The sequence below is a fragment of the Amblyomma americanum genome, chromosome 11 (genome assembly GCF_052857255.1).
Source record: "Amblyomma americanum isolate KBUSLIRL-KWMA chromosome 11, ASM5285725v1, whole genome shotgun sequence".
Classification (NCBI taxonomy): domain Eukaryota; kingdom Metazoa; phylum Arthropoda; class Arachnida; order Ixodida; family Ixodidae; genus Amblyomma; species Amblyomma americanum.
In genome coordinates, this window is record NC_135507.1 from 83,821,852 (window position 1) to 83,836,957 (window position 15,106).

The following is a 15,106-nucleotide window of genomic DNA, read 5'->3' on the forward strand; positions in this document are numbered from 1 at the left end:
ACGAGCAGTGGGCTTTTGCTCGCGGCGAGGCAAAACTGTGCGGCTGTGTTATTTCCTTTGGCGATAGTTGTTTAGCAGGCGCATGGTCCCGAAGGGAGGAGATTCGATTTCGGGTGGAGAGCAGAGGCCAGGCGGACTATCGACGGTCCGGGCGAGATGTGGGGAAGGGGGCCGGCTGAAAGGCAGTGTGGCGAGTAGCTGTGGCTTCATAGTGAGGTCCGTTGGCTGCAATCTTGACCGGGCAAGTCTTGTGACTATAGCTCCATGGGCGTTTCCACTGTGGAGGCAGCGAAGATCACATTCATGAGGGTTGACGGAGAGGTTCTTTCCGGTAGGACACTGCTGTCCGCCTGCAGTCCTCACAACGGCTGAAGGTGCCTGTGTAGGGACACCATCCATGCGATATGTCCTGTGGAGGCAGTTGGTACAATTGCGCAAGCTGTGGCTGGATCTGAGCGAAGAGGCGGCCGAACAGGCATCCCGCAGAAAAGGTGGGCCTTAGATTATTATTAGGATGATGGCAGAAGTCCCAGTGCAATGTGCGCAGAGAAGGGTTATCCGCGGGCGGTAGCTGGATCATAGCTGGCAGCTCGGCATCCGTGAATTAAGTCGGCTGCTATGCCCGTATAGGACCCCCCCCCCCCCCCCCCCTCTAGTGCATCTGCGTCGTGTGCCACGTAAGAACGCAGTTGCAGATTTTTCGCCGGCATACCGGACTGTCTGAAGCACTGGTAGCTTCTCACGTCAGCTTTCCGCAGCCACAAGATTCTAACGGGGGCGGACGAGGATGCAAACATTGTCCCCTTCCTATGGGGACAGGTCGACAGCGTGTAAAATAGCAGCGACCACTGAGGAATGTGGGGTCGTGGCAAGATGAATTTTGATACCCAGGTTGATGATGATGGTGCGAGGCTTGGCGTGGCGCCTGAAATTTTGTCTTCCATGACGTGTCCAGATTCAAAAGAGAAATTGGCCAATGGCCGATGGTAGGTAACTCGCCGGCCTCGAGTTGATAGCCGATGTGCTCGGCCGACTTAGCTCGGACCAGCATCAGGCAACAGCTGGCCATGCTGTGTCGGCCTATGATTGGCAGAAGGCAAACAACCGACCGCTGGCAAACGCCTGCCAATATAGTTGGCCGCCGACGCATAGGAAAGCAAACACAGGCCGACACCGGGTCACCGCTGGCCGCCAACCACTTCGGATAAATTTTGAGCCATATGCGCGTAATTAGGGCACAGCCACTGGTCAAAATGCTACATGTCTTGATCGTACGTGTAACAGCCGGCACAATATTTTTTGAATATACGGAAGTATGACCTCCATGACATGCGCGTGTGGCTAATTAGTCGTGGTGCCTGAGAAAATCTGGTCTCATTACGCTTGGATAATGTTCGCAACAAAGATTACATAGTGGACTATTAATTTCTTATAGAAGGTATTTTTCAACGTAATCAGCTCTTCTGCATTTATCATTTGTGTCATCACCGAATCACAACTGAATGAAATAATATTGCTTAACGTGCCGGAGCCACTGGCTCCAACAGCAGGGTCCTAGATTTGGAGTATATAAGCTCGGGGAAATTCTTCGTTCTGTGCATGTACGCTCAGCATGTTGGTGCTACATGACCTTTCCTGGTTTGTATAGTGTTTCTATAGCTTGATCTGTGTGCCGCATCTGCTTGTCTTTGGCATTTGTCTTCGTGACAGCATAATAATATTACTATTAAGGTTTCACCAGTAAATATATGTTGGAACTGGGTCAAATGTGGCTCCGTTGTGGTAAGCTGCAAATCTTTTTTTTTTCTCATACCTAAATTACAGAAAATGCAAATTAGGCTTTGCGAATATTTTTCCTGTATTCTGTACTGCTGCCATTTCTCTAGTATAAAAGGTAATTTATGGTTGGGCCATCGTAGGGCATAACATAGCCCGGCATTGGCAAGTGGTGATCAGCTCGTACAAGGCCAATGTCAATGCCCAACCACGGCCCGAGCTGGTTTGCCGAGCTCGGAGCATGGACGGCCTGGTTGGCTGTCGGAGACTGATCATCGACGAGCTATGCAAGATTTTTCCACTTGGGAGAGGTCAGCGCCGAAGGCTCATCTTTGGGGATGCAGTCCTGTTTCCATGCTGCGGCAATGGCCGAGCCAGGAGGCCCCGGTACCGTCTGCTCTCGAGGGGATAGGAAAGCGGCAGGCCAAAGTGCGGCCGGCGGAGAAATGTGGTGTTCCGCAGTGCGGCAGATTGCTCGGTTGGCACATCTATCTTTGGCAAGCACTCTGGGTTAACTCTCCACTCCATACACAGAGTCTGTCGACTTTGGAAGTTTGGGTAACCTTAACTGCCTAGAACATACAACTCAAGTCTACCTCACAGATGCTTTGCAATGCCAGAAAACCATTTGCATTAAAGTGTCATCTTTCCTTTTGCAGCCTATAGGCAGCATTCGTCCCGAATTTTCTGCAAAGGAGCATATATGCTGCTTAGAGAAAGATACCATCAATGTTTGTAAAGAAATTGGACAATAAGACTTATTTATACCATAAAAGTATTTTATTCTGCAATGATGACTGTGTCTAAAATTATCAGCCCATTTCTTGCAGCTTCCTAACGCGCGTATACATGCGGAAGCTACACAGTGCACGTGCTTATATAAATGAAAAGCCACAAAAACACAGGCCTGCCTTGCCACACACATAAGACTGGTGCACCACTACCAGAGGACAAAACATTGAGCAGAGAAAACTAATACGCCAACTGCAGGAGCTGGCTTTTTACAAAAGAGTGACGGGGGTGTGGGTTTCGTGAATGATCAGAGGAGCCATGATGCAAACAGCACTTTTACCAATTGGCAACATTCACTACGTGAACAATTATCACACGCTAGGTTGAGCCCACTGCAGCAGACGAATCTCTCCCAATTACATCCAATTTGCTTGTGCCTTGCGCCGACGACAGCTGCTCTTTCCCAACAGGTTTCCCGGCTAAATCTCCCCATTTTATTCCATTTCCTGCCAACGACTTCGTTTCTCTTCTCATGGTGTCCAGTATGTTAGCCTAACAAATTACTGATTGTCTCTTCTCCGCGTTGCTCTTCTTGCCCAGGTACAGTGCTTGTCAAAAGTTTGGAGCTCATCGCAACCATGACCGAGCCGCGATGCTGTTATCAGCGGCGCTTGCCACTACTGAGTGTGTGCCAAGCTAGGAGGCATGTCCCTCTCGCCATCTGGCTGATAGTGAGGTATCGCATTCGCAAGAACTCACAAGCCTCCTCACCAGGCATACTCTACGTTATAGCAAGGGTCGCGGTTTCCACTGTTTGCTCCACTTCCAACAAAGACTATGTTTTCTCCTCTGGTTTCAGCTAGAATGTCATGAGCTTGCATTTGATCTCTAATCCACGTGCACATTTCATGCAAATCTACATAAGCAACAGCTCCCTAAGCTTGCGCTTTCAGGCTATTATTAGCAAAAGTGCACAATTCTAAACAGTGGACGGCAATAGCCAGTAATGCAAGCAGGATTTAAGTTCCACACAATGACATATCAAGTTAACTTGTAAGTAGTGTTTGTGCAAAAACTTATGTGATTTCAGCCAACACTAGAAAATAGTCTGACACATGTACATTTCTGTCCATGGACAATTTTTGCTTTTCACCTCACGCTGGTGACAGAGGCTATGTTTAAGAGCAGTCTGTACACTTCCTAAGCTCTTTACGGCGTCACGTTGAAAGCTACTTAAAATCATCACTATGCTTGTGCACTGCAACAGTACCTGCAAGACAAAAAATGAATTCTCTGCATATGTCACCCATGATGACAACACCGTAAAACATTAATTGCTAATTAAGTTCTAAAGAGAACCAGCTATATAACCATCACTCAAGGCTTAAGTGCTGCGAGCCCAATATGCAGCAGTTACTCAAGCTGCTTCTTTTAGTGTCCCTGCAAGCAAAACAGAGGAATGTAACAGCTCGTTGTAACACTGCATATAATACAGACTTTCCTTATCTTCTTTATTGCTTTATGAGGTGCACTAATGTAGCACAGGAAAGCTTAGATTAACAGTCGCTCTTTATAGTCTTGCATAGGCTGAAACAGGAAAAAGTAAAAAAGTACGCTCAATCTATTGGTTTGCTATCATGGCTCATCATCACGGAATCTTTCAGCCCAGGAAGGCAAAAATGAAAGGTGGCGCTGCATTATGATCAAATGCCAATATTGCTGGCAACATATTATTTCGGTACAAATCAAAACAGCACGAAGAAAAGAATCACAGACTAGGAAGAACAGAGAAGCACACGGCAGCAATCACAAGTGGCTTGACGATTCCCTCCTCCCCAGCCCTCTTTGTGGCACATACCACTCACTTGACCAGCGCTTCATGAGCACATGAATCGCATCACAGACTAGATTACCACAGCATGAACGCCGTGCATTGAAGGTGCAATCCGGCACCGGAGGCACGGCCACAACTGCACACATCCATCTCACTCAGCGCTGAGCCAACAGCATTCCAGCTCGTTTTCAAAAGTCCCCTTTCCACAGAAAAAAAAAATGTGTATAATATATATATAAATATATATAAAGCAAATGCTGCATTAAAGTGCAAAGATAAAATTACAAGCATAGATAAAGTCTTCATTTCTCAAATGACCACATGCCTGGCTAGCATGAGATGGCTGATAAAATTAGCATAGATGTAAGCTGCTTTTCAACTTCACAAACAAGCAAATACAACCGATATACAAATGGGACAGGAGCGCTATACTTATAAGGAGCACAGGTATGCTTGAACACAGCCAGGCCCGCTAGAAACTGCAGTTTAGCAAGTTTCACAGAAGCGGGCTTCTCAGAACGGCAACTCTTTTGATAGCTGCGCTCACAAATAAGCTGCAACTCGGTTTCTGCCATCTAAACCGAACAGAACCGTAAGTCTCTCTTCTCCTCAACAAATTCCAAACTGCTCAGCATGCTTGGCACAGACAAAATTGTGCCTGGTGTGAAAGAAACACACATTTCTTCAAAAATCTATTAACACTTCCTTAATGCTACAAGTCTGCTTTCCTCTGTCTGTACAAAAGTAACAGCACAATTCAGACTTCAGTTATCAAACAATCATAAAAAAATGAATACAAATAAATATGGCAGTCAAATGCAAGAGTCAAGGACAAAAAAACTAAAAAATCGCAACCCCCTTCCCTTCAGGGAAGGTACGTATTAAGACACACTTTGAGACTTCATCGTCACCATATACACAAAATTATTTCCATTCAATGACCAGTGTTATACACATCACAAATGTCCATCAACATGAGGTCTCACTGGTAAGTGGACATTCAGCCCGCATTGCAATCCATCTGGCATAAAATGAGCATTTTTTACAATGACATCTTTCTGCTACTGCATTATTGGCAGCCTTCGGTCTTCATATAGGTAGGTACTTGGTCAACTCATCACAAGTAAGCAGGAAGCCAGATATCCAACGAGAAGTTTGACCTTTCAGGCTTTTGCCAACAGCTTCGTGTTGATGGAACGTCTTTTCGAAAGCAGGTAGCATTTCCAGCATTCTCAGCTTTCGGATATTTTTTACAGTTTCACCACATGGTCTTGTTCCAGCATTTCAAGAACACCTTCAGCAACCAGTACTAATCAACGCCTCTGCCCATCAAAAACTGTTAAATCTGCAAACAATATTTTAGCACCAAGGTTCCGCCATAAGCAACACCAAAATAATAGCTCAAGAACAGCTGAATACGAGCAAAAACTTCAATACAAGTGAACACAATAAATATTTCTGCACTTGAACCATTTCCATCAGAACATTACCTACCGGACACAGTACCTTAGAGGAGTACGGACACAAAATTTTCAACTTACTTTTTCTCTGGTAGCAACTCACCAAATAACTAAGTGGAAAACTGCAATCACTCCTGCACATTACGATTAAATAAAATCATTTACTATGCCTAGTTGTCGCTTCAGGTGCAATGTGCACTTAGCATAATACCAAGCACCACAAAAACCACAGCTGGTAAACAAATAAGCTGACAGACCCTCGCCACCCCACTGAAATACCAGTGCCTTAGATAAGCCACCAAAAGCTGCCAATATCAGATGCAACAAATCGTTCTTTAATGTGACAGAAGGTAGCAGACCGAGTATACTGTAAACTCAAATACCCTACAGTGCTGCCCTTTTGAGTCAATGGCCTAGTATTCCAATATTGGGTTAACACGGTCACTGCGGCAGCAATTTTCTGAGCCCTAATCCCTGTGTGTGGTGGGCCACCTTTATATTTCCTTCAGTGAGGCGTGACCCCCCTGTGAGCCTTTGGCAAAAGCCAACTTATTGGAACCCTTAACAAACTGCAACAGCAACCTGGCGCTTGTGTTTTTCACGGGCTGTTCGAAAAACCTTATCTGTCCCACAGATTCAGTGTGCCACAGAGCATGAATGCACAACGCGACCCACCGGTGACCAACGACGCAGTGAACATGTTACAAAACGTTCAAAGCTAGCTTCCTTATTAAAAAGTCTTCATGGGAATCAGGCCACACCGATATTCTGCTCGCAACATTTTGTGGCAGTACAACTTCTAAGGTTGCACAGGCCCTAAGGTCCTACACATGTATCAGCCAAGTCCAAATAGTACAATGCGGATCACAATAGCCCCACACTGGCAGACCTCTTTCCAATCTGCAGCAAAGTGCTGTATGAAACAGACCCAACAGGTAGTAGAATTCTGATTGGCACAGGGAGTGGCCAGACTGCACAGGTGTGGACAAATATGGCTCCAGCTCCAACAATTGTGAGTATTCTCTCTTTCATTCCTTTCTTTCTTTTCTTATGTAGTGAGTATTAACTTTTTGCAATGTGTGCAATTTTTCTCCTTGCCAGTTTCAATAACCATTTTGTTTCACAAAGCTAGGTACTTTACGGACGCGGTTATCAACCACCAAGTGCGCACAGCTGAACCTGAACGTGCAAAATCCAAAAGCAGTAGCAAAACGGTCCAAAGCAATAAAATGCTGGCACAGAAAAATAGCCCAAAGCAAGCTCTACAATTAAGTGCCTATGCCTACCTGGTAATTTATAAGGCCTGTTAGGGACAACAGCTTGCCGATCGACACAGGGAGTAAGGCCTAAATAGCCTAGGATAACACACTGGCTGCAGTCGTACACTACTGCATGAGTTCAGTGTTTATCTGGCCTAAACACACTAAAGATATTGTGGTAAAAGGAGTCCCACATGAGTATTCTTTTCCTTGGCATAGACCACTGCATCTTCCATGGCACTCAGATGCAACAGGCAAATAAACAGTTTGGCACAAGGAAGCAAGCCAGCGTTTACTGGCTGGCTAAATGGATCATTTATCAAAATACTCAAGATGTCAACGAGATTTCAGTGCCAGCACATTTGCAAAGCTGGTCCTTAGACAACTCAATGCTGCCATACTGCTGGGCTAAGCTCAGTCTACTGTCAAATGAAAAGTATGTCTCTGCATGTTAAAAAAGTCTCAATGATGGGAAGCAATCCTCACCACATGCTCAGCACAGGACAGCAAGTGTGTCAACACAACCACTGCACCGAGTAAATAAAAATGGCAGGACAAGCCTGCTTTTGGTCCCATGTGTAGCCAAGAGCTACCTCAGTATGGCCACCTCAAAAATCGAAAAACTTGTGCTGCACTAGCAACAAACAAGAACAACCACTGAGTGGCTGCAGTCGCCAATCTGAAAGCCCAGCTGGAAGGGCAACACTGCAGTGTGTTGTCAACAAAGCTCAAAGAAGGCGAGGCACTTGACTGGCTAAGCACTGCTAAGTACCGCAATCTAAGCGCTGACTCCCACACAGGTTGAACATATATATAGGCAATGACAAAACTATTGCCTTTTCATCCATGCTGGGAGTAGCAACAGTTTTCTGAATATAGACAATCCAGTTGTACTCGAACAGTCTTTTGCAGAAGCGAAGCATTTGCACCAATGCAATCCCATCACAACCACATTGCATTGACATCAGGGCAGCCAGCAGGTGCAATATAAGCAGAAGAGGCACTTGAAAGACCTGGATGGCTGCATTTTAACAGCCTACATGCACGGACGGCACTAAAGCGGGAGAAAGGCTTCCGCTATGTCGACCTGGCGACGCCCTCACTCTGTTCAAAAGCAGGTGGCTGGCCCACACTGCTGAAAGCAGCCAGGGTGCACTCAGGGACTCACAGTCGGGCCGTCAGCGCTCATGCGGGCAGCGAGTGCCAGGATGCGCTGCTTCTCCAGGGGAAAACGCAGCTCGCGGCCCGCGAGGCGCGCCGCCTCGAGCTCGGCCCTGGCGGCAGCAGCCTCGGCAGCCACGCGGCCAGGCCCCAGCTGGCGTTCGCGTGCCGCCCAGTCCAGTGCCATTTGGGAGCGAAGCTCGTCGTCAAGCGGCCGGCGTGAGTAGTGTGCCAACACCTCCTGGCGTGAGCACTGGCGTTCGCGCATCGCCTTCAGAGAGCCATTCCAGTGCAGCAGCTGGAAGACGCTCATCAGCTCCTGGAACTCGAGCATGGTGCGGCCCCGGTTCGCCTCCAGCATGAAGCGGAACGCCTCGACACCTTGGCTGCCCTGTGCCGCAGGTATTAGAGAGCAGATTTTGAAGAACGCCCTCGAGGAACGAGCACTTCGGATACGTCACTTTAGCAATCACTAGATACGCCTCCCTTTTTCCATTAATAATGGCCAGTTGTTTCCCTAGTGATAGAGCATGCAATCATGCATGAAACCTGATCGTGGCAGCATAACATAAAGAAACGACTGCCTGTGCCTTCACCATGTCATCATGAAATTGGACTCATTGCCCAAATGCAGACATCACATTCCGCAAAAGTACGACACTGCTTCATGAAGTCGGTAGCTTCTTGTTGCACTTCTCTTAATGGCGCTCCCATAGAGGCCCATGTATTTTTCTATGCTGCTGTGGTGCCCCCACTGAAGCACGCACAAGGAAGAAGAAGCAGTGGGGTCACATCTAGGCTCGCGCAGTAGAGAACGTTCGAGACCTTAGCCCCAGCCTGATGCTGCCACTGCCGTTCCACAGACCTCTACACTGGTGAGTTTTTAATATATGTGGCTATGGTCACTTCCTAGGAGACCTCAATCCACATTTCATTTACACTTGTAAACACAAGTACGCTCACATGTTACCCATATAAGCCCAGGACTGTATTGGTGAGGCAGGCTCCCGCTGATGCCCTCATGTATTACAGTGCTAGCTATGGATATTGCGATCAGGTACACGTTGACATCAAAACACCAGTTTTTTGAAGTGCCAGAAAGGTGCAGAAAGCTCACGCTACAGCTTATACCGTTTCAGCCATGTGCACATAACAGTCCAGCCAGCACAATGGCAATGCCCATGGAGCACTTGTCAGAAAGGTCTATGTAAGGAAGGGACATTAACCCGTCCGACAACGTGCGGCATGTGCACAGGTGCAACTGTGCAGATTGCTCCTGTGCTTGTTCTCTCCCATATTTTCAACGCACGAAATGCATTTCAAAGCTAAATTTTAGCTTTCCCATGTTTGCCTGTTTGCTTTGCAGTTTTTGAATAAGATAATGAGCACAAGCGCAGAGCAGGGGTAGACTGTATGACCTTTGCACACGTCTACATGTACACACAGATGGACAAAAACAAGTACACAAGGAAGACCAGACACAAGAAAGTCAAAATGAAACCGTTTAATGCATTTCATGCGTTAAAGATATGAGGACAACTAGTAAGGGCATACTATTCCATATCGGCAACATGAGCACATGCAGCTACTCCCCCAATGGGGAGCGCGCATGCCGCACGCTCTGGAAAGCAGGAATGCAACCGAGATAACCATGTTACTTTGGGACAACAGTCTCCAGCATGCCTCTAGGTGCATAGGTGCCATGTTTGCCAACAACTAGCTGCTTCACTTGATTACAGCAGATTAGAGCATGGGAGTCCAACTTTCATCTCTGCAAATAAGGTCTCAGAGCATCATCTAATAACAGAGCTATCAGCCCCAATAGCCACTCACACATCCTGGAGACGTTCCCTAATATTAAACCCAAGCGATATACTTGAAATGTACCTCTCAATATATTTTAATGTACAGAGGATGTTTGTGAATATCGAGGGTTTGTCTACTCAATGGCTATAGTAGAATACAACTTCAGAAAACAGCAGTCGGCAACAATGGGCCATGGCCTGCAGAGTCCTGTATTACTGCAGAGAACAAGATCAATTTTTAATGTATGACCCAATCAAATAAGCCTGAGGCACCAAATTTTTGAGCTTGTAATTTTTTCTTGTGATTAGCTTCTTGCCTAGGCAACAAGAAATGGACTACTTTTTCATCGTGAAGAAAATGTGTGTCTGCAGAATATCACAATATTAACTTGCAGACATCCTACACACTTTTTACAGAGCTTTTCACACAGGAACTGGGATGGCAGTTGCCAAAACACACACCCACATATGTGGAGAATGTTTGCATAGCCTCACTTGTATTTTCAGTAATATGAATATGAAGTAAAAATAAATGACATTGGCTTGCGAGAACTACAGCCAATGATTACAAGGGAGATGCTTAGCCTGCTGTCATTTTGACGTGTGGATTGGCATGAATGGCATATCTGATGCTTCCATGACAATCAAGCTAAAGGTCAAGCATACACAACATACAAAGCCACACAGACATAATGAAATGGAAAGGGTCATGCAACAACAATATGCTCAGTATAGGTCCTCAGAACAGTGACCTTCTCTAAGCTTACAAACACTAATACAATTCTGAGACCCTCCAAGTAGAACCAGTAGCACTCTGAGTGAAATTTAGCAAAGTTATTTCATTCAGTTATGAACCTATGCTGGTAAAAAACAAGAAACACAAGTGAGAGCATCATGCTAGTGGCATATTTTATCAGAAAAACCATATTAGCCCACTATGCCTTCTTTGTCATGGGCATTAAGCAAACGTATTAGGTAGCAACTAGTGCACTCAAGAAGACAGCAGTGAGAGGCCCATTTATGGAGAAACTTTGGTACATTCATAGCCACACGCACTCTTAACATACGAGCATACAAGCCGTGTTCAGTTCAGTTCAGTATCTATGATGACTGAATCCATATGTCTAATTTCTCAATGTTCATCTTAAAGAAACCTAAACATAAAAGGTATTCCAACCATTAGGTACATGGGAAGATGTCCAACAGTCAAAAATATCTATTGTATAGACATATTCCGCACAGCTAATTTTGGTCAATCACAACAAGCATTGTAAAAATACGAAGCCTAAGAACTATGGAACAAGGTCTGTAGACCTAGGGTACTTCATAACGTCTCTAACAACCAATAAAATGTCCTTCTTTCAGCACACTTCAAAATTCTTCAAGTCACTGTAGCTGTATAATGTGCTGTGCTCAGTGGGCATTTCACATGAGAGGCATTAATCATCTCCTGCCTACCCCTTTACCTAGATGGACACTCTCTTGTGATACACTCCGTGTATTTCACTTACATCTTGTGCTCACTAGTGTAGGAGCTTTAGGAAGTAGCACAGCTGAAGCACACCTCATGTTGCTATTATATAAAGTAGTGCCCTGCATCTACTGTGCTTTGTTCCTAATTTAACTCTTGTGCTTTAGCCGCTCAGGTTCATCTACCTATAATAGTGCATATATTGTATGACACACCACTACATGCAAGGTTCATGGGATGATATGGTAAATACAGTTTCTGTCAGGTGATTACACATCGACTGACCATGAAAACACAACATACAAATTCTCTGCTATCAATGCATGCATGTAAGCAGTACTGAAATAGCACGCTAGTGCTACCATTTATGTTCCAAATCTGGCAAAGTTTAGTGAAGGTAAATGTAAACAAATGCACAAAACTTGGTGCACACCAATGGGTGTAGAGTTGTGCTCTGTTAATACGGACTACTCGAATTGTGGACGATTTTTCTGCAGACCAAACTTCTTAAATGCATTTACATCTCGTTACTATGGAAACTCACTACCTGGGCAATGGACAGGGTGAAAATGCAGAGAGCCCATTCGGGTCCATGTAGTTGTAGTGCTAGTATAGAGAACAAAGATAACAAACCTTAACTGCTTTAACCATGCATGTATTTCTTTTCTTATGTTTGAGTGAAGGACACCAGCAAACGGTAGTGTGCAAGTGCCAATGCCTAAGCGATAGCACATTTTTTTTGTACCTTCATGCTTTATACGCGAATGTAACCAGTCGACGCGCTTCACTATTTGCCGTGTTACATGAACTGCTGTGAAGAAAACACTCTCTGCAGCTCGTGCTATCTTTGATCGCCAACTGAGGACACATATGTGCTATAGCAGTTCGCGGGGTGCGAAAACCAAGTAGGAGATCATCACACTTCAGAAATGTCACTTGCCCATCAGGCACCATCTCTCGTCTAACAGACTGCTTGATGCTCCAGACTGCATTGCATTATTTTAAGATAGTGGCTACTAGCATAATATATCTTGAGCTGCCAATAATTTGCTTTATGTCCACTTCACTGCCACCTAGCTATTATGCACACAAGAATACATTAATCATAATGTGGTATTTTTAGCATATTTGTCTGCTTTTTCTTCACGATTTTGCTTTATGGACAGTTTCGCTCAGGAACCAAAGTGTTTATATTAATGAGGTATGACTGCACTTCAGCCTGAAGTCCCAAAATTAAGACCAAACTGCCCTCTGTTGTAGGCAGTAGCCACATGCAGTGGCTAGGCCGTCTGCGTGGCTTGGCTTGGCTGCGTGGCTGTGCGCCCGCGTGAGGCTCCCGGCGGCTGGCTGGCGTCTTGGGCTCGTGCCAGCATTCGCAGGGCTGGGATAAAGCTGTCCAGTTGGCGTCTCAACACTCTCATTTTCCTCAACCAAACATGGCGTCAGAAGCAACGGAATTCCCACAGTAAGCCCAGCCGGGGCTGTGTCCTCTCACTCGGATACTCATCGACAGTGGCACACGTCACAGCAGCGTCTACGGCCTGGACTACGCAGCCAGTACATGGCGTCCTTCATCATTCAGCTGCCCGAGGCCTTCTGCTTCACGACTCCTGCCAACAGGCCGAAATGGAGGAAGTGGTTCGAGCGTTTCTACACAGCTTCCGGTCTCTGCGACAAATCAAGGTCACACCAAGTCGACACGCTCCTTTACTTGATGAGCGACCAGACCGAGGACGTCTTTGGAACCTTCAAACTCTCTGGTGAGAACGCTCAGTACTTGAAAGTCGCCCTAAAGCAGTTCGACAGCTACTTCATACCGCGACGCAACGTCATTTTTGAACGGGCACACTTCAACACGAGGGTCCAAAACGACGGCGAATACGTGGAAGAATTCTTAACTGCATTTCACACGCTTTCCAACCATTGTGAGTACGGCACCCTCCGAGAGGAACTGGTTCGAGACAGACTGGTCGTCGGCATTCAAGACCAGGAATTGTCAGCGAGACTGCAACATGACGCTCATCTTGCTCTTCAGAAGGCGCTTGAGAGTACCAGGCAAGTCGAAAGCGTTCGTCAGCAGCAAGCAGAGCTTCACCCCGAAACGCTTACCGTCAACAAAGTTGCATCAGGCAAACAGCAAGTCAGGCACCCCACGAACGCTGCTCACATCAACGACGGCCATGAGCACTCTGCATCAAGGCCACATCCGCGTCCAGCTGACAGCATTCCGTCATCGTGTCATTGGTGTGGGAAAGAACGACACCCGCGTTCACTGTGCCCAGCGCGCACGCAGGTATGCAGGGGCTGCCACAAAAATGGCCACTACGCGTCTGTCTGCATGTCACACCGGGTTGACATCATTAAAGCATCAGGACCCCACCATGCAGGTGGATTTCTCGGAACTGTCTCGTCCTTCGAGTTTCCTTCAAGACAATGAGAGAGAGTTGCAATGGACCTGTTCTTCTTCAATAGCCACTGGTGGTTAATCGTGGCTGATTATTACTCCAGATATCCGGAACTGACTCATCTAGAGAACCTGTCATCTAGTACAGTGATCAATCACTACAAATCAGTTTTCGCCCGGCACGACATTCCAGAGGTGGTAGTCTCTGATAATGGTCCGCAGTTCTCGTCCTCTGACTTCGTTAAATTTGCTCAAGAATACGGGTTCAAACACGTCACATCAAGCCCACAATACCCTCATAGCAACGGACTTGCTGAGGCTGTGGTAAAAATCATCAAAACTTCAATGAAGAAGACCCAAGACACGTACCTGACCCTCTTGTCCTGCAGGTCAACTCCATTGAAAAATGGCTACAGCCCCTCTGAGCTATTGATGGGGAGGCGGTTGTGGACAAAGATTCCTCTGACTTCCGGAAGGGTTGTTCCCCATTTGCCAGATGCCCCTAAACTTCGGAATTTTGAAACACAATGCCGTGAACAGCAGCGAAGAGATTACAATAGACGACATGGCGTACGGCAACTTCCGACCCTTCTGGAAGGGGATGAAGTCTGGGTTACAGACTTAAAGCGAAAAGGGAACGTGCTGTCGCCCGCAAGCGAGCCTAGGTCATATATAGTTGACACTGGGAACGGCACTATACGGTGAAATCGAACCCATCTTATCCCTTTTTCTCAAGCCTGCGAAAGATTAGAGAGACCACCAAGACGTCGTATACGACGAATCTCTCCCTGGGATTTCAGTTTCTCAAGAAGATTTACAAACAACCTGTGCTGACGCCTCCTATGAGGAACCTCCCCCTGGGACTTCAGTTTCTCAAGAAGATTCACAAACAACTTGCACTGACGCCTCCCACTGGCACACCAGGTGTGGACGTTGCATCATTCCTCCCAAGAGGTTGCTTTTTTATCAGGGGAGATGTTATAGGCTGCAGCCACATGCAGTGGCTAGGCCGTCTACGTGGCTTGGCTTGGCTGCGCGGCTGTGCACCCGCATGAGGCTCGCAGCGGCTGGCACGTGCCTCATGCCGGCATTCGCCTGACTGGAATAAACCTGTCCGGTTGGCGTCTCAACGGTCTCGTTTTCCTCAACCCAACACCCTCTGGCAAACGTCATCACCATCCTCCTTGGCCTGCTCACCTTTTAC

General features: G+C 46.5%; 1 protein-coding gene across 1 annotated transcript in view; it reads right to left on the reverse strand.

Annotated features, from left to right (window-relative positions):
- Positions 1–3,103: 3,103 nt before the first annotated feature.
- The window catches only part of LOC144111285 (protein limb expression 1 homolog), a 32,222-nt gene continuing 20,219 nt past the window's right edge, over positions 3,104–15,106 (reverse strand). The window contains exon 4 of the mRNA XM_077644524.1: positions 3,104–8,613. Within this exon, the coding sequence (XP_077500650.1) occupies positions 8,218–8,613 (396 nt within the window). The 3' untranslated portion in view covers positions 3,104–8,217. The remainder of the gene's footprint in view (positions 8,614–15,106) is intronic.